Source organism: Oncorhynchus mykiss, chromosome 14 (genome assembly GCF_013265735.2).
Source record: "Oncorhynchus mykiss isolate Arlee chromosome 14, USDA_OmykA_1.1, whole genome shotgun sequence".
NCBI classification, from domain to species: Eukaryota; Metazoa; Chordata; class Actinopteri; order Salmoniformes; family Salmonidae; genus Oncorhynchus; species Oncorhynchus mykiss.
In genome coordinates this window covers 463,425-483,204 of record NC_048578.1, presented here as the reverse complement: position 1 = coordinate 483,204, position 19,780 = coordinate 463,425, and the positions used below count along the sequence as shown (strand labels likewise).

The 19,780-nt window shown below is 41.6% G+C and overlaps 1 protein-coding gene across 1 annotated transcript; it reads right to left on the bottom strand.

Moving 5' to 3' along the window:
- Positions 1-1,918: 1,918 nt before the first annotated feature.
- On the bottom strand, positions 1,919-15,366 carry LOC110488532 (histone RNA hairpin-binding protein). Its single transcript, XM_036942659.1, is given in 9 exon segments — positions 1,919-2,379; positions 2,518-2,629; positions 4,263-4,297; positions 4,299-4,413; positions 4,509-4,643; positions 5,817-5,879; positions 5,962-6,066; positions 13,630-13,770; positions 15,215-15,366. Coding segments are annotated over 9 exon segments (789 nt in total). The 5' UTR covers positions 15,274-15,366; the 3' UTR covers positions 1,919-2,355.
- Between the last annotated feature and the right edge of the window lie 4,414 nt (positions 15,367-19,780).

Below are 19,780 nucleotides of genomic sequence, written 5' to 3'. Positions count from 1 at the left end.
TGAAGTGGTAGTTAATAGCCAAGTTCATAAAACACAGGGTTGCTAAAGTTATTTATAGTGGGAATAATGATGACCTTTTATGAGGGGGTGTACAAATGTTTGACGTCCCTACCCAGATAGCACTGACCGTTCATTAATAGCATACAGTGAGGGGGAAAAAGTATTTGATACCCTGCTGATTTTGTACATTTGCCCACTGACAAAGAAATGATCAGTCTATAATTTTAATGGTAGGTTAATTTGAACAGTGAGACAGAATAACAAAAAAAAAGAGAAAAACGCATGTCAAAAATGTTATAAATTTATTTGCATTTTAATTAGAGCTCTCCAAGGATGTCAGGGACAAGATTGTAGACCTACACACAGCTGGAATGGGCTACAAGACCATCGCCAAGCAGTTTAGTGAGGTGACAACAGTTTGTGTGATTATTCGCAAATGGAAGAAACACAAAACGGTCAATCTCCCTCAGCCTGGGGCTCCATGCAAGATCTCACCTCGTGGAGTTGCAATGATCATGAGAACGGTGAGGAATCAGCCCAGAACTACACGGGATGATCTTGTCAATGATCTCAAGGCAGCTGGGACCATAGTCACCAAGAAAACAATTGGTAACACACTACGCTGTGAAGGACTGAAATCCTGCAGCACCCGCAAGGTCCCCCTGCTCAAGAAAGCACATATACATGCCCATCAGAAGTGTGCCAATGAACAGCTGAATGATTCAGAGGACAACTGGGTGAAAGTGTTGTGGTCAGATGACACCAAAATGGAGCTCTTTGGCATCAACTCAACTCGCCGTGTTTGGAGGAGGAATGCTGCCTATGACCCACAAGAACACCATCCCCACCGTCAAACAATGGAGGTAGAAACATTATGCTTTGGGGGTGTTTTTCTGCTAAGGGGACAGCACAGCTTCACCGCATCAAAGGGACGATGGACGGGGCCATGTACCGTCAAATTGTGGGTGAGAACCTCCTTCCCTCAGCCAGGGCATTGAAAATGGGTCGTGGATGAATATTCCAGCATGACAATAACCCAAAACACACAGCCAAGGCAGCAAAGGAGTAGCTCAAGAAGAAGTACATTAAGGTCCTGGAGTGCCCTAGCCAGTCTCCAGACCTTAATCCCATAGAAAAGCTGAAAGTTTGAGTTGCCAAACGTCAGCCTCGAAACCTTAATGACTTGGAGAAGATCTGCAAAGAAGAGTGGGACAAAATCCCCCCTGAGATGTGTGCAAACCTGGTGGCCAACTACAAGAAACACCTGACCTGATTGCCAACAAGGGTTTTGCCACCAAGTACTAAGTCATGTTTTGCAGAGGGGTCAAATACTTATTTCCCTCATTAAAATGCAAAACAATTTATAACATTGTTGACATGCTTTTTTCTGGAATTTTGTCTCTCACTGTTCAAATAAACCAACCATCAAAATTATAGACTGATCATTTCTTTGTCAGTGGGCAAACGTACAAAATCAGCAGGGGATCAAATACTTTTTTCCCCTCACTGTAGTAGCTAGCTATCCAGCATGTGATTCAAACAGAACTAAATAGTGCGTCCCTTGTTATGCTTAATAAAGCGTAGAATTATGGCACTCATCCACAGTGATCCTATGTTCATCCATGCTCCTGGCCTACACTTCACTCCCAAACCTTTAATCAAATCAATCCGAGCTACCAATTATATAAACCAAATCTCATTTAAAAATAAAAATACAGCAACACAAATGTAGTATAAAAACAAATAACACCCTCTGCATGTCTCAGCTACAACCCAGTTAGGAAGCAGAAAAAGCATATCCAGAAAAATAAAAAGCTTGAGGCATTATGTCCCATTATTATTATTATTATGTTATACCTGCTGATAAAAATCCCAATGTCAACATGTTTTTGAAAGCCTAAGAAAATACAGTACAACATTGTATTCAAAGTTTATATATAAAAAATATATAATTGAACAAAAACACTTCATCTACTCACAATAAAGATACAGCATACAAGGCAATCAACTATAAAATACAATGCAAGCATTCACAACACAATTTCAAAAAAATGTGATACACAATTCAGGTCACTGACTGAATTCAACCTATCATCAATTTGTCCTGGTATTTTAAGCATTCAATAATTTTTGCCCTGCTGGGTGATAGCTGTCAAAAGACAGCTGAGAATGGGTCTGAGGCATGTCTCTACCAGAAACTGCATTCCACCAAAAAGAGGTGATCACTGGTGGATGCATCCATTTCAAACATGGTGCTGGGGGAAATCAATACCCCAGGCCTTTCCACATTATCCTCTCAACCACCAAGGACATTTAGGCCATTTCAAGGTCAACTGATGTATCCATTTTCATCATCTAGGGAGTTACTTGGAAGGAGTCCTAAAACATAAAGAAAAAAAAGACACAGAATGAACTCAAAATGTGTTTGCTAAGTGTCCAATGGTGCTTTACTACAATGCCTTTGAACACAGACTAATAGTTTCCTTCAAATATGCCTAGACTGGATAATGAACTTACTGCTTGAGACGAAGAGGCCTTGCTGACTTTAGGAGGCTGTGCGCTTGAGTCGGAATCCAGCTCAGGGAAGTCTAGCTCAATATCCATGACATCATCCAAGTCAACCTCATATCTAAATGACACATGAAACAAATACTAACTGCATTACAAACATGACTTGGTTTGAGTAAGATGTCTGACACAAAGGGGTTGTCTTTCATGAAGAATATACAGTGCATTTGGAAAGCATTTCAGACCCCTTGACTTTTCCACTTTAAGGTACAGCCTTAATCTAAAATGTATTAAAATAGCATTTTTTCCTCCCTCAATCTACACACACACACCCCATAATGACAAAGCAAAAACAGTTTAGATGTAAAATGTAAAAACTGTAAACTCACATAAGTAGTCAGACCGCTTACTCAGTACTTTATTGAACCTTTGGCAGCGATTACAGCCTCAAGTCTTCCTGGGTATGACGCTAAAAGCGTGGCACACCTTTAATTTGGGGAATTCCTCCCATTCCTCTCCGCAGATGCTCTCAAGCTCTATCATGTTGGATGAGGAGAGTTGCTGAACAGCAATTTACAGGTCCCTCCAGAGATGTTCGATCAAGGTTCAAGTCCGGGCCACTCAATGACATTCAGAGACTTGTCATGAAGCCACTGTGCTTAGTGTGCTTCCCTGCCACTGAAAAACATCCTCACAGCATGCTGCTGCCAACACCATTCCATTCCTTCAATAGGGATGGTGCAAGGTTTCCGCCAGAAGTGAAGCTTGGCATTAAGGCCAAATAGTTAAATCTTGGTTTCATCAGACCAGAGAATCTTGTTTCCCATGTCTGAGTCTTTAGGTGCCTTTTGGCAAACTCCAACCGGCCGTCATGTGCCTTTTACTGAGGAGTGGCTTCCGTCTGGTCACTCTAACATAAAGGCCTGATTGGTGGAGTGCTGCAGAGATGGTTGTCCTTCTGGAAGGTTCTCCCATCTCCACATAGGAACTCTAGAGCTCGGTCAGAATGACCATCGGGTTCTTGGTCATCTCCATGATTGCTTAGTTTGGCCGGACAGCCAGCTCTTGGAGGTTCCAAACTTATTCCATTTAAGAATGATGGAGACCACTGTGTTCCCTGACACAATCCTGTCTCAGAGCTCCACTAACAATACCTTCAACCTCATGGCTTGGTTTTTGCTCTGACATGCATTGTCAACTGTGGGACCTTATATAGCCAGGTGTGTGCCTTTCCAATTAATGTCCAATCACAATAAATTCACCACAGCTGGACTCCAATCAAGTTGTAGAAATCAATGGAAAAAGGATGCACCTGAGCTCAATTTCGAGTCCCATGAACTTGAAGCAAATGCTCTGTATACTTATATAAGGTAGTTTTATAAAGTAAATAAGGTAGTTTTATTATTTTTAATAAATGAGCAAAAATGTATAAAAAAAACCTGTTTTTGCTTTGTCATTATGGGGTATTGTGTGTAGATTGAGAGGGGGGGTGAAAAAATAAGGCTGTAATGAAACAAAATGGGGGTCTGAATACTTCCCTTAGGCACTCTACCGTGAGACTAGAGAGATACATTTTTGACACACTTCCAAATCCAATTTCAGGAGAACTTGTGCTTGTAATTTATGCACAATAGTTGGGGCACAATTCTATTAGAATAGAACATTGTTTCTGTTAAACCATCATCTCAGGTTGCAAGTACAGTATGTCAACATTTAGAGATGGTTTTAAATTCCAGGATATTTGAGGGGGTTACATGGCCTGCAGCTCACTGCCCTCCTGGGCTGGGGGGGTCCCACGCGTGAATCTTCACCTTCCACAATTTAATCTGCTGGTCCCATGAGCGCCGGCTGTATTTCTTAAACTTGTTAGGAGTTTTAGGATGAACTCCTGGCTGCCTCAAGTGCCTAACAAAACAATGGACAACAAATTGTTTAATACTAACAGGGTGGTATGTATCCTAACAAGAATTTAATCTAAGCATTCACTGTATTTGACTCACTTGGGTACTTCCTTTATATATCTGTCGTAGGCGAGTGTGTTCTTCCCATATGTGATCTGTTTCTGCCTCCTCATCAGGACTTCCTCATCCTCCTCCATGACCTCACCAGGGACTGGAGAGTCTCTGGAATCTGAGCTGAAGAGACAGGATACAGATGAATGAAATGCAATGATGGATGTAGCCTGAGTGTAGAGGTCTGCGTGGGCCTGATTTCTTCATCCCGCATCTTTCCATACCACATTCTGCCCCCTTTCTGTCTGACTCCCACCCGCTATGGCAAGAATTGTTCCCAAACCCAACTGCAGTCCCACAATGTTATTTTAGGCATATGTAACGGAGCTCATTTTGCCAGCAACGGTCCCAGCAATTGTGCATCTCATAGGCAATATCAAGTGCTCAAAAACAACTTGATATGTTTAATTATCAGAGATTCACACATCTGTACTACTGGGCTATATTCAGCAAATAAACTAGATTAAGTACATTTCCTTGGAAAGATAACTGCCCCTGTACTTCTCTGTGACTGCATAGGCTATTAAATTGAGGCCACGTGCACACCTGATCTCACAGATATGGCTACTGAACTTGAAGCAACAAGAAAGATGACCACGACACTTGCTACGTTGTGCAGAAAGCCTACCTTTTAGGAAGATGATTAGCAGACAAGAGACAAATAGTAATCAATACTTATTGAAAATGAAAAGGTGCAAATCTCACTCACCATAGTAGCCCAACCTATTCAGGCATTGTGCCTTTTAAACTATGTTTAAATGTTTTGATTGCACCTTGTCTTACGTTGGTTGAGTGCCGTCCACTTCTTTGCATTATCAATATTTATTTAGACACAAGTAAACTACAGTAGTCATATTTAACTTAACTGCCACATGATTATCTGCCCATGTAGGCAGCCTACTCTATTTCAATGAGACCACACATAGGCACACTTGAACTCTCATGCCCAACGATGAGGTAGGTTACTGCAGTTGAAGCAGCAAATAATGAATAATCCCAAAAAATAAGTGTTTTTAATACAATAGGTAGGCTAACACATACAGGCAGAAAAAGGACCGTTTCCAAATTATCTGAGACAAAAATATTTCCATCCCAAAGTCATGTGTCTGACAGCCTGTTGCTGTGGCATAAAAACGCAGCTCGTGCCGCACTGATCTGTCGGGACCCGCGGGAATGCAGCCCTCTAGCGGAGTGACAGCCTGTGCCATCAAGCCAGAGTTGGCAAGAGGACAAACAGATCTGGGACCAGGCTAGCATGCTAAATTCAGAGTAGAAGACATCATTATTCAAACAAACCTCCCTGAAGAATTCTTCTGTTCCCTTGGACCAAACTCTGTTGCCAGTGTCCTCCTCCTGTAACTAAAAGAAACAATAGCATAACACAATTGAAAGATTTTAGTCATATGCATGTACAACGGGGAAATCTGCAGGGACTGCTGACCGTTGCATGTCACAACAGACGCTTGAGCACATTTCGTCAGTCTCCACTTCACGCTCCCAGTCCATGCATCTGGGAACTGGACCTTCACTTTCAGGAGTGGTACAACTGAAAGAAGAATGACATGCATCATTAATTATGAGTATTATTATAATTATGTACACATTTGAGTATACAGTTCATTCGTAAAGTATTCAGACCCAGTCACTTTTCCCACATTTTGTTATGTTAAAGCCCTATTATAAAATGCCCCCCCCCTCAATATTCCAAAATGACAAAGCGAAAAAGTACATTTTTTGCAAATGTATTAACAATAAAAAAACAGAAAAACCTTATTTACATAAGTATTTAGACCCTTTGCTATGAGACTTGAAATTAAGCTCAGGTGCATCCTGTTTCTATTAACAATCCTTGAGATGTGCCTACCAAAAAAATTCTGCAGAATTGAAGGTCCCCAAGAACACAGTGGCCTCCATCATTCTTAAATGGGAGAAGCTTGAAACCACCAAGACTCTTTCTAGAGCTGCCCACCCGGCCAAACTGAGATATCAAGGGAGAAGGGCCTTGGTCAGAGAGGTACCAAGAACCCGATGGTCACTAACAGAGTGCCAGAGATAAGAGAACGTTCCAGAAGGGCAACATCTCTGCAGCACTCCACCAAATCAGGCCTTTATGGTTGGAGTGGCCAGACGGAAGCCACTCCACAGTAAAAGGCACAACAGCCTGCTTGGAGTTTGTCAAAAGGCACCTAAAGACTCTCAGGCCATGAGAAACAAGATTATCAGGTCTGATGAAACAAAGATTGAACTCTTTGGCTGAATGCTAAGCATCACATCTGAATGAAAACAGGCACCACTCATCACCTGGCCAATACCACCTGGCCAATACCATCCCTACTGTGAAGCATGGTGGTGAAAGCATCATGTTGTTGGAAAGTTTTTCAGTGGCAGAGCCTGGGAGACTAGTCAGGATCGAGGGAAGATGAACAGAGCAAAGTACAGAGAGATGAAAACCTGTACCAAGACCTCAGACTGGTTCACCTTCCAACAGGACAACGACCCTAAGTACACAGCCAAGACAATACAGCAGTGGCTTCGGGACAAGACTCTTGAATGTCTTTGAGTGGCCCAGCCAGAGCCCAACCTGATCAAATATCTCTGGAGACCTGAAAATCGCTGTGCAGCGACGCTCCCCATCCAACCTGACAGAGCTTGAGGGGAACTGCAGACAAGACTGGGAGAAACTCCCCAAATACAGGTGTAACAAGCTTGAAGCATCATACCCCAGAAGACTCGAGGCTGTAAACGCTGCCAAAAGGAGCGTCAACAACAGTACTGAGAAAAGGGTGTGTATACTTACGTAAATGTTATGTTTATTTTTAAAACATTTGCTAAAATTTGTAAAAACCTGTTTTTGCATTGTCAGTATGGGGCATTGTGTGTAGATTGATGAGGTGAAAAAAATATTGAATCAATTTTAGAATAAGGCTTTGAACATAAAAGTGAAGGGGTCTGAATACTTTTACAAATGCACTGTGGTGTGTAATATCTATACACACACACACACACACACACACACACACACACACACACAGTGGATTGCGAAAGTATTCACCCCCCTTGGCATTTTTCCTATTTTGTTGCCTTTTACAACCTGGAATTAAAATTAAAATGATTTCTGGGGGGTTTGAATAATTTGATTTACACAACATGCCTACCACTTTCAAGACGCAAAATATTTTATTGTGAAACAAGAAATAAGACAAAAAAACAGAACTTGACCGTGCATAACTATTGACCCTCCCCAAAGTGAATTATTTGAAGAGCCACCTTTTGCAGCAATTACAGCTGCAAATATTATGGGGTATGTCTCTATAGGCTTGAAACATCTAGCCACTGGGATTTTTGCCCATTCTTCAAGGCAAAACTGCTCCAGCTCTTTCAGGTTGGATGGGTTCCACTTGTGTACAGCAATCTGTAAGTCATACCACAGATTCTCAATTGGATTGAGGTCTGGGCTTTGACTAGGCCATTCCAAGACATGTAAATGTTTGCCCTTAAACCACTCGTGTGTTGCTTTAGCAGTATGCTTAGGGTCATTGTCCTGCTGGAAGGTGAACCTCCATCCCAGTCTCAAATCTCTGGAAGACCGAAACAGGTTTCCCTCAAGAATTTCCCCGTATTTAGCACCATCCACCATCTAAATTCAGTTTCCCAGTCCCTGCCAATGAAACACATCCCCACAGCATGATGCTACCACCACCATGCTTCACTGTGGGGATGGTGTTCTTGGGGTGATGTGAGGTGTTGGGTTTGCGCCAGACATATAATTTTCCTTGATGGCTAAAAAGCTACATTTTAGTCTCATCTGACCAGAGTACCTTCTTCCATGTTTGTGAAGTCTCCCAGACGCCTTTTGGCGAACACCAAACGAGTTTGCTGATTTGTTTCTTAAACAATTACTTTTTTTCTGGCCACTCTTCCGTAAAGCCCAACTCTGTGGAGTGTATGGCTTAAAGTGGTCTTATGGACAGATGCTCCAATCTCCACTGTGGAGCTTTGCAGCTCCCTCAGGGTTGTCTTTGGTCTCTTTGTTGCCTCCCTGATTAATGCCCTCATTGCGTGGTCCGTGAGTGGCCCTCTCTTGGCAGGTTTGTTGTGGTGCCATATTATTTCCATTTTTTATTAATAGATTTAAAAATGGTGCTTTGTGGGATGTTAAAATGTTTAAAACCCAACCCTGATCTGTACTTCTCCACAACTTTGTCCCTGACCTGTTTGGAGAGCTACTTGGTCTTCATAGTGCCGCTTGCTTGGTGGTGTTGCAGACTCTGGGGCCTTTCAGAACAGGTATACACACACACGACAGATCATGAGACACATAAATAAAGTCCACCTGTGTGCAATCTAACAAATTATGTGACTTCTGAAGGTAATTGATTGCACCAGTTCTTATTTAGGGGCTTTCATAGCAAAGGCGGTGAATACATATGAACACACCCCTTTTAGGTTTTACTTGTTATTTTTTTAACAAGTAATTTTTTTTCATTTCACTTCACCAATTTGGACTATTTTGTGTATGTCCATTACATGAAATCCAAATAAAAATACATTTAAATTACAGGTTCTAATGCAACAAAATAGGAAAACGCCAAGGGGGTGAATACTTTTGCAAGGCACTGTATGCTGCATCACAACCGGCCATGATTGGGAGTCCCATAGGGCGGCACACAATTAGCCCAGCGTCGTCCGTGTTTGGCCGGTGTAGGCCGTAATTGTAAATAAGAATTTGTTCTTAACTGACTTGCCTAGTTATATAAAAGGTTAAATAAAAAAATATATATATATGACACACTTTTTTATATAACATTGAGTGTTGATTGAATATATCTGGTAGTTTTTAACCATGGAGTTGAAGGAATGATGGCAAGTCTGCTTGTTTGCTTAGCAAGATGGCTAGTGGGCAGGCACATTTAAAAAGGATACTTCCGATTTTGGCAATGAGGCCCTTAAACCTACTTCCCCAGAGACAGATTAACTTGTAGATACCATTTTTGTCTGTCCAGTATGAAGGAAGTTAGAGGTAGTTTTACGAGGCAATGCTAACTTCCTTCCTACTGGACAGTCATAAAAATGGTATCCACATTGTCGGACTAAGGGAAGTAGATAAAAGACCTCTGCCAAAATCCCGAAGTATCCCTTTAAAAAGATAAATCATTCAGCACCGGCTTCTTGATCAATGACGCCTGACAGCAATGTGGACATGGCAGAGAGCTCGTAGTGAGGATATAATTTTGTTTTAAAGTACATTTCCTACAATTCTACACATTTTGCCAAGGGGCATAGAGAAAAATGTTGCAGTTTTAAAGGCCCAGTGCAGTAAAAAAAAAAACATGTCTTTCCTGCGTTTTTATATACAGTGCATTCAGAAAACATTCAGAACCCCAATTTTTTTCCACATTGTTGTTACATATTTACTTTTCATTGATTAAATCGATTTTCCCCTCAATCTGCACACAATATCCCACAATGACAAAGAAAAAAGGGACATTTTTGCAAATGTATGAAAAATAAAACCGAAAATATCACATTTACATAAGGATTCACATCCTTTACTCAGTACTTTGTTGAAGCACCTTTGGCCAAGATTACAGCCTCGAGTCTTCTTGGGTATGACGTTACAAGCTTGGCACACCTGTATTTGGGGAGTTTCTCCCATTATTCTCTGCTGTTCCTCTCAAACTCTGTCAGGTCGGATGGGGAGCGTCGCGGCACAGCTAATTTCAGGTCTTTCCAGAGATGTCGATTTGGTTCTAGTCACGGGCCACTCAAGGACATTCAGAGACTTGTCCCGAAGCCACTCCTGCATTGTCTAGACTGTGTGCTTAGGGTTGTTGTCCTGTTGGAAGGTGAACCTTCACCCCAGTCTAAGATCCTGAGTGCTCTGAAGCAGGTTTTCATCGAGGATCTCTGCACTTGGCTCCGTTCATCTTTGCCTCAATCCTGACTAGTCTCTGTCAGAGTGACCATCGGGTTCTTGGTCACCTCCCTGACCAAGGTCTTTCTTCCCAATTTCTCAGATTGGCTGGGCAGCCAGCCCTAGGGATAGTCTTGGTGGTTCCATACTTCTTCCATTTAAGAATGATGGGAGGCCACTGTGTTCTTGGGGGACCTTCAATGCTGCAGAATCTTTTTGGTACCTTTACTGTGCCTCGACAAAATCCCGTCTCGGAGCTCTACGGGCAATTCCTTCGACCTCATGGCTTGGTTTTTGCTCTGACATGCACGGTCAACTGTGGGACCTCATAGACAGGTGTGTGCATTTCCAAATCATGTACAATCAATTGAATTTACCACAGGTGGACTCCAATCAAGTTGTAGAAACATCAAGGATGATCAATGGAAACAGGGTGCACCTGAGCTCAGTTGAGTCTCATGGGAAAGGGTCTGAATACTTATGAAAAAATAAAAAGTTATTTTATATTTTACTTTAAACATTTGCAAAAATGTCTAAAAACCTTTCACTTTGTCATTATGGGGTATTGTGTGTAGATTGCTGAGGATTTCATTTAATCCATTTTAGAATGAGGCTGTAACGTTAAAAAAAAAAAAGTGGAAAGGGTCAAGGAGTCTGAATACTTTCTGAAGGAACTATATCTATGCGCGTGCAGACACTGAGGTGTGAATAAATACTGTGTAATTGTGAACATAATGCCATTTTAGTGTAAGAGCTGTTTGAAAAGACCACCTGCAATTTGGCCTTCCATGGTGATATACAGTGCCTTGCGAAAGTATTCGGCCCCCTTGAACTTTGCGACCTTTTGCCACATTTCAGGCTTCAAACAAAGATATAAAACTGTATTTTTTTGTGAAGAATCAACAACAAGTGGGACACAATCATGAAGTGGAACGACATTTATTGGATATTTCAAACTTTTTTAACAAACCAAAAACTGAAAAATTGGGCGTGCAAAATTATTCAGCCCCTTTACTTTCAGTGCAGCAAACTCTCTCCAGAAGTTCAGTGAGGATCTCTGAATGATCCAATGTTGACCTAAATGACTAATGATGATAAATACAATCCACCTGTGTGTAATCAAGTCTTCGTATAAATGCACCTGCAATGTGATAGTCTCAGAGGTCCGTTAAAAGCGCAGAGAGCATCATGAAGAACTAGGAACACACCAGGCAGGTCCGAGATACTGTTGTGAAGAAGTTTAAAGCCGGATTTGGATACAAAAAGATTTTCCAAGCTTTAAACATCCCAAGGAGCACTGTGCAAGCGATAATATTGAAATGGTAGGAGTATCAGACCACTGAAAATCTACCAAGACCTCACCGTCCCTCTAAACTTTCAGCTCATACAAGGAGAAGACTGATCAGAGATGCAGCCAAGAGGCCCATGATCACTCTGGATGAACTGCAGAGATCTACAGCTGAGGTGGGAGACTCTGTCCATAGGACAACAATCAGTCGTATATTGCACAAATCTGGCCTTTATGGAAGAGTGGCAAGAAGAAAGCCATTTCTTAAAGATATCCATAAAAAGTGTCGTTTAAAGTTTGCCACAAGCCACCTGGGAGACACACCAAACATGTGGAAGAAGGTGCTCTGGTCAGATGAAACCAAAATTGAACTTTTTGGCAACAATGCAATGGCGTAAAAGCAACACAGCTCATCACCTTGAACACACCATCCCCACTGTCAAACATGGCTGTGGCAGCATCATGGTTTGGGCCTGCTTTTCTTCAGCAGGGACAGGGAAGATGGTTAAAATTGATGGGAAGATGGATGGAGCCAAATACAGGACCATTCTGGAAGAAAACCTGATGGAGTCTGCAAAAGACCTGAGACTGGGACGGAGATTTGTCTTCCAACAAGACAATGATCCCAAAACATAAAGCAAAATCTACAATGGAATGGTTCAAAAATAAACATATCCAGGTGTTAGAATGGCCAAGTCAAAGTCCAGACCTGAATCCAATCGAGAATCTGTGGAAAGAACTGAAAACTGCTGTTCACAAATGCTCTCCATCCAACCTCACTGAGCTCGAGCTGTTTTGCAAGGAGGAATGGGAAAAAATGTCAGTCTCTCGATGTGCAAAACTGATAGAGACATACCCCAAGCGACTTACAGCTGTAATCGTAGCAAAAGGTGGCGCTACAAAGTATTAACTTAAGGGGGCTGAATAATTTTGCACGCCCAATTTTTCAGTTTTTGATTTGTTAAAAAAGTTTGAAACATCCAATAAATGTCGTTCCACTTCATGATTGTGTCCCACTTGTTGTTGATTCTTAACAAAAAAAATACAGTTTTATATCTTTATGTTTGAAGCCTGAAATGTGGCAAAAGGTCGCAAAGTTCAAGGGGGCCGAATACTTTCGCAAGGCACTGTAGATGTTTGGGGGTCCACACAACAGAAAATGAGAGGAAAAGAGAGGAACTCTGCCTAGAAGGCCAGCATCCCGGAGTCGCCTCTTTACTGTTGACGTTGAGACTGGTGTTTTGCGGGTATTATTTAATGAAGCTGCCAGTTGAGCACTTGTGAGGCGTCCGTTTCTCAAACTAGACACTAATGTACTTGTCCTCTTCCTCAGTTGTGCACTGTGGCCTCCCACTCCTCATTCTATTCTGGTTAGAGCCAGTTTGCGTATTGCTTCTTTAATCAGATCAATAGTTTTCAGCTGTGGTAACATAATTGCAAAATAGTTTTCTAATGATCAATTAGCCTTTTAAAAATGATAAACTTGGATTAGCTAACACAACGTGCCATTGGAACAAAGGAGTGATGGTTGCTGATAATGGGCCTCTGTACGCCTATGTAGATATTCAATTTTTTAAATGTTTTTTTATCTGCCGTTTCCAGATACAATAGTCATTCACAACATTAACAATGTGTACACTGTATTTCTGATAACTTTGATGTTATTTTAACGGACAATTTTCATTTCCTTTTCTTTCAAGAACAAGGACATTTATAAGTGACCCCAAACTTTTCAACAGTAGTGTAGTTAGAGTCTACCAAAGGGCTAGGATGGGGTATGCAAAATTGGTCAACTTTGAGCACCTCTATCTCCTGAACATTTTGGCATTTACGTCCAAAAAGTCACTTTCTGAGAACTGCCAAGGGCAAACATGTTCAGAAGGTTTATTTATGGAATGACCCCTTACCTAACAGGTCTGATATCAGTGCGTCTGTGGTTGACATTACTCTTCTTCAGATCACTGGTGGAGTCCATGTCCTCATTTGATCTCATACTGCCATCAGCTACACGTTTCCAGTAGTTATACCGCTTCAAAGGGCCCCTATTCCTAGAAACAATGAAACACAGATCAACAAGACTGAAAGATCATGCCATTGTCAAGTACATCATTTCTAAAGCAATTCACATTAAACAGCTGCACATTCATTATGTTCCCCATTTTTGACCTTTATTTAACTACGCAAGTCAGTTAATGACAAATTCTTATTTTCAATGACATCCTAACTTGCCAGCAGCATACCACTGCTGGCTTGCTTTTGAAGCTAAGCAAGGTTGGTCCTGGTCAGTCCCTGGATGGGAGACCAGATGCTGCTGGAAGTGGTGTTGAAGGGCCAGTAGGAGGCACTCTCTGCACTTTCCTCTGGTCTAAAAATATCCCAATGCCCCAGGGCAGTGATTGGCACTGCCCTGTGTAGGGTGCTGTCTTTTGGATGGGAAGTTAAACGGGTGTCCTGACTCTCTGAGGTCATTAAATATCCCATGGCACTTATCGTAAGAGTAGGGGTGTCCTGGCTAAATTCCCAATCTGGCCCTCAAACCATCACGGTCACCTAATAATCCCCAGTTTACAATTGGCTCATTCATCCCTCTCCTCTCCCCTGTAACTATTCCCCAGGTCGTTGCTGCAAATGAGAACGTGTTCTCAGTCAATTTACCTGGTAAAATAACGGATAAATACATTTTTAAAAACGGCCTTGTTCAGGGGCAGAACGACAGATTTTTACCTTTTCAACTCGGGGATTCGATCTTACAACCCTTCGGTTAATAGTCCAATGCCCTAAACACTAAGCTACCAGACGCCCTTTGCTGTAATTGATTCTTATAAATCACTAGACTCAACAGTGGAGACACTAGTAGCTATGTCAAGTTACACTACAAAAATTCGCAGCCTCTTTAACATGTTAACTTGTTGTGATGCTTCACACAATGTTTACTACAATATGTGCTTCGGAGCCGCATAGTATGAGCGCGGATTGGTACGCAACCTAGCTTAATATAGCAAGCTAACTTTAGTAGCTAGTTATCTAGCAATTGTTGCATTCAAACGACACGTACATTTGAAGGGAAAACAGTTATCAAGTTGGCAAGCTAGCTAGCTGCATAAACAATGCAATGGTTTGCAAATGCCTTTCTATTCAGCTACCGAGCCATGCTAAGTTAGCTAGCTGATTAGCTAGCCAGCAGTAATGTTAGTTAACTAACCTTAACACCTGTTCAAAATATTGGTAAGATGTCTAACATGCACGACGTAGCCAATACCATTGTCGTATAAACATGCACAACAGTAACGTTAATGCAATAAATGCTAATCAATTTCTTACGCAACATTAGATGGAAAACTTAACTAGCAAAGAACATTTAGCTAGCCAGCACCAGTGTTCTTGATTTCGCGTGAGTAAGGAGAAGACTGGTGCGAGAGAAATCTAACTGCCCCAATGTATTTTAAATAACTTTTTATATATAAAGTACCCTTACAAATCATGACAACTCACCTATTTTCATCTCCGTTATAGTCAGCGTCAGTTCGTCTAGACTTGTGACGAAAAGACATTTGCTACTGCCTCTTCTTCTTCTTCTTCTTCTTCTTCGATGGGGTTTAACGGCGATTGGCATCCAATGTTAACGGTGCATTTCCGACACCAGCTGGGCGGGGTATTAAATAAGAACTTTTTAAAAAAACATTCTGGGAAAGGGGTAAAATTATATCATACAAAATCAAACACGTAAGCTTAAAACCATTAAAAAATAAAATAAAACAGTCACACTTCTTCAATCACAGTCCACTCCAAAATGCATCCCTACACAGGCTCATGGGCCTGTGAGGGGCTACATTAACAGACAGAATATCTTGCACCACCTTGGCTGTAAAATCACTAAGACCCCCAAAACGTTCAGTGGCATTCACAATGATTCCAATTTTCTTAGACTTCTTCCCCACTTGTGCTGTACAGTTTATGACCATTGCAATAAATAATACAAAGTCCACTTTTTCAACATGTAGCATTTCACTATCCCTCATTTGATGAAAAACCTTCACTGGTCTTGGTGGCTCTACAACTATTGCTTTTTCACCGGCACTCGTTCCTTCCAATTTTCTCACTGCCTCCAGATAGGAAACACGCTGGACACTGCTTTAACCTCATTATCCTTCACCCTAGTATGGCACTTCAAGAATTCTGGCGCATGTTCACCTCCACAGTTGCAGCATTTCCCTTCATCTGGCATACGATATCCTTCCCTTCTGTACATACTTGACACATGACCAAATCTTTTACATTCATGACACTGAAGGGGCTTGAGCACAAAAGCTCTTACAGGGTATCTCATGAATCCTAACGTCATATGAGAAGGGAGAGACTCTTTATCAAAGAACAGTAGCATGGATGAAGAAAACATATTGTCTCCGTCCAGCATATAAGTCAGTCGACGTGCACCAACCACTTCAGTTATATTCTCTGCCTTTATTTATTGCGCCACCCCAGAAATAACCCCCTTGATAGGCGCCCTGCCACGAAAACCCATTTAGGAAACATTCCACTCCGATATCTTTTTGAGCACATGCTTCTTCTGCTCCGCAGACACACAAAATAATCAAAATAAGACCACTTTTTGTGACTCTCACTGTCTCCACACTTTCTTCAATCTGGAGACGTTAAACGGATTTCCCAAGTGGCATTCATCCAAACCCTGACTCTGACCAAAAACGAGTCTAGTGGTTTCCTATTTTCCAACATAGCTTAACTTCTTTTGTTTCCCTTTTTCTTCGCCACTGTAACCCACTCATTCTCATGTTAGCTTCACTTGACTCACTAGCAGTTTCAAACAAAACCTCAATGAAAGTCTCCCCTCTCTCATCTAACGGGTAGAGAGCTCAAAAACGAATATACTGTAACGACCCTGGGTTTACAAGTGCGGAAATTGACCCTGCCGTACGAGCATGCTTTTGCGGCACAGTCGATAGCGCGCCGGACCTCAGGCTCGAAGGTCGAGGGTTCGAGACCTGCTCCCTGCTGTTTCATTACAATACATTTTATTCTATAGTCATAGCTAAATGCAGGACTAGCTAGTAACATTAGCTGATACTACTTCTTCTTCTTTGAGATTGGGTTGGTGGATCGCATCCAACTTTTAATTTGAAAACACCGCCACCTACTGTACTGGAGTGTGAGGCCAGTCATGGCCTACCTACATTACATTTAAATAAAATCAAATGTTATTGGTCACATACACATATTATTCCAGGTGTTGCGAAATGCTTGTGTTCCTAGCGCCAACAGTGCCGTAGTATCTAACAAGTCACAACAATACACATAAATCTAAAAGTAAAAGAATTGACTTCAGAAATATATAAATATTAGATTGAGCAATGTCGTAGTGGTATTGGGCCGTCAGCCTTGCGAGGGTTAACACTCTTAAATGTCTTACTCACGTCGGCCACAGAGAAGGGGAGCCCACAGTCCTTGGTAGTGGGCAGTGTCGGTGGCACAGTGTTGTCCTCATAGCCGGCAAAGAAGGTGTTTAGTTTGTCCAAAAGCAAGACGTCATTGTCCGTGACGTGGCTGATTTTTCCTTTGTAGTCCGTGATTTTTTGTAGACCCTGCAACATACGTCTCGAGCCTTTGAATTGCGACTCCACTTTGTTTCGGTACTGATGTTTTGCTTGTTTGATTGCCTAAAGGAGGGAATAACTACACTGTTTCTATTCGGCCATATTCCCAGTCACCTTTTCATGGTTAAACGCGGTGGTTTGCGCTTTCAGTTTTGCACGAATGCTGCAATCTATCTACAGTTTCTGGTTTAGGTAGGTTTTAATAGTCACAGTGGGTACAACATCTCCTATACACTTCCTGATGCACTCAGTCCCGTATCCGTGTATTTGTCGTTTTTATTCTCAGAGGCTTCCCAGAACATATAAATCATGCCTCAAAACAATCTTGAAGCATGGATTCCCGATTGGTTAGACCAGCGTTGAATAGGCCTTAGCACAGGTACTTCCTGTTTGAGTTTCTGCATATAGGAAGGGAGGAGCAACATGGAGTTGTGATCAGGGAGGGTGGGGGAGGGCCTTGTAGGCATTTCGAAAAGTTGAGTAGCAGTGGTCCAATGTTTTTTTCAGCGTGAGTACTACAGTCAATGTATTGATAGAACTTTGGTTTTCCTCTAATTTTATTTGTTAAAATTCCCATCTAAAATAAATGTGGCCTCAGGATGTGGTTTCCAGTTTGCATAAAGTCCAGTGTAGTTCTTTGAGGGCCGTCATGGTATCGGCTTGAGGGGGAATATACACGGATGTGACTATAACCAAAGAGAATTCTCTTGGGAGGTAATACGGTCGGCATTTGATTGTGAGGTATTCCAGGTCAGGTGAGCAAAGGACTTGAGTTTCTGTATGTTATCACAATCACACCATGAGTAGTTAATAATGAAACATACTATACACCCACATTTTTTTCTTCCCGGAGAGTTATTACTTTATTCCTGTTTGCGCAATGTACTGATAACCCAGCTGGCTGTATGGACGGGACAGTAAAATCCCGATAGAGCCATGTTTCCATTAAACAGAGTATGTTATAATCCCTGATGTCTCTCTGGAAGGAGATCCTCGCCCTGAGCTAATCTACTTTATTATCCAGAGACGGAACATTAGCGAGTAATATACTCGGAAGCGGTGGATGGTGTGCATACCTCCTGAGTCGGACTCAAAGTCCACTCCAAATACCTCTTCTCCTCCGGTGGTGTTTTGGAGCAGCCTCTGGAAAACAATAAATTGCCCTGGGGTGTATGAACAAAGGATCCAATTCGGGAAAGTCGTATTCCTGGTCGTAATCCTGGTAAGTTACCATCGGTCTGATATCCAAAAGTTCTTTCCGGCTGTATGTAATAACACAAAAACATATCTGGGCTAATAATGTTAGAAATTTCACACCAAAAAACAAAATACTACAAAGTTGCTTAGGAGCTAGAAGCAGCGCTACCATATCTGTCGGCGTCATCTTCTTTTGTTCTTCTGTGGGTTTTATGGCAGACTACAACCCAAAAAGGAGTATTACCGCCACCAACTGGACGGGGTTTTAAAAAACTATGTAAAAATAAAATCCATACATGAAAAACTAACTTAATCCACTCAAAATAAAAAATAAAAAACACATTGACAAAACCCCAAAACTCCCACTTCTTCCTTCAAATCTCCATATATACGGCTTGTGACAATACTCCATGCAACTCCTCCGCCGAGAAGTCTTTCAGTCCCAGGAACTGTTCCATAGCTTCCACAATAATATATATTTTCTGCTGTTCTGCTGTTGAACGGCAACCCCTGCAGCCCATTCAGTGTAGGCCTATGGACTTTTCAGGTGCATCGTTCAAACCCTCAACACCTTTAACAGACGCTGAATATGAAATGCTCTGGACAGCCCTGACTTTGGCCACCTCATTCTCTTTTACCCTTGTTGAGCATTCCAGACATTCATACCACAATTGCAACATTCCAAAGATATTCCCACTACTATTGCAACATGTCACACTTTCAAAACACATGATATGATCTTTTACACAACTTGAACATCTCGGCTTCTCCCTTCTGCAAACACTTGAAACATGTCAAAAATCTTTATAATGATCACACTGCACTGGTCTTGGAATAACTCCTCAGACTCTGTAGTTTATATATCCCAACTGCAGTTGAGTAGAGTGACGCTATATCAGAAAAACTAAATAACAGATAGACTCTTCACTTTTTCTTCATTCACCACACGATTCATCTGACTTCAAACTTCTCTAATCGGGTGAGAAGCAATAACACATTCATTCTGATTCCCAGAAGAACAATGTAAACAAGCCTGCCTCTTGTCATCCTCACAGCTTTCACTTTACCCAGCACTCTCTCTACCAGTTTGGATATATCAAATGGATTCTTCAAAATTGATAATCCAATCAGCTGCTCCTCATTAACAAAACATACTCCTACAAAATTATGTGGGACATTCATATTTGCTCCGTTTCTATTATTTTGGAAAATATTCAAATTCTCCTTGATTCCCCTGCCTGTAACAGAGACG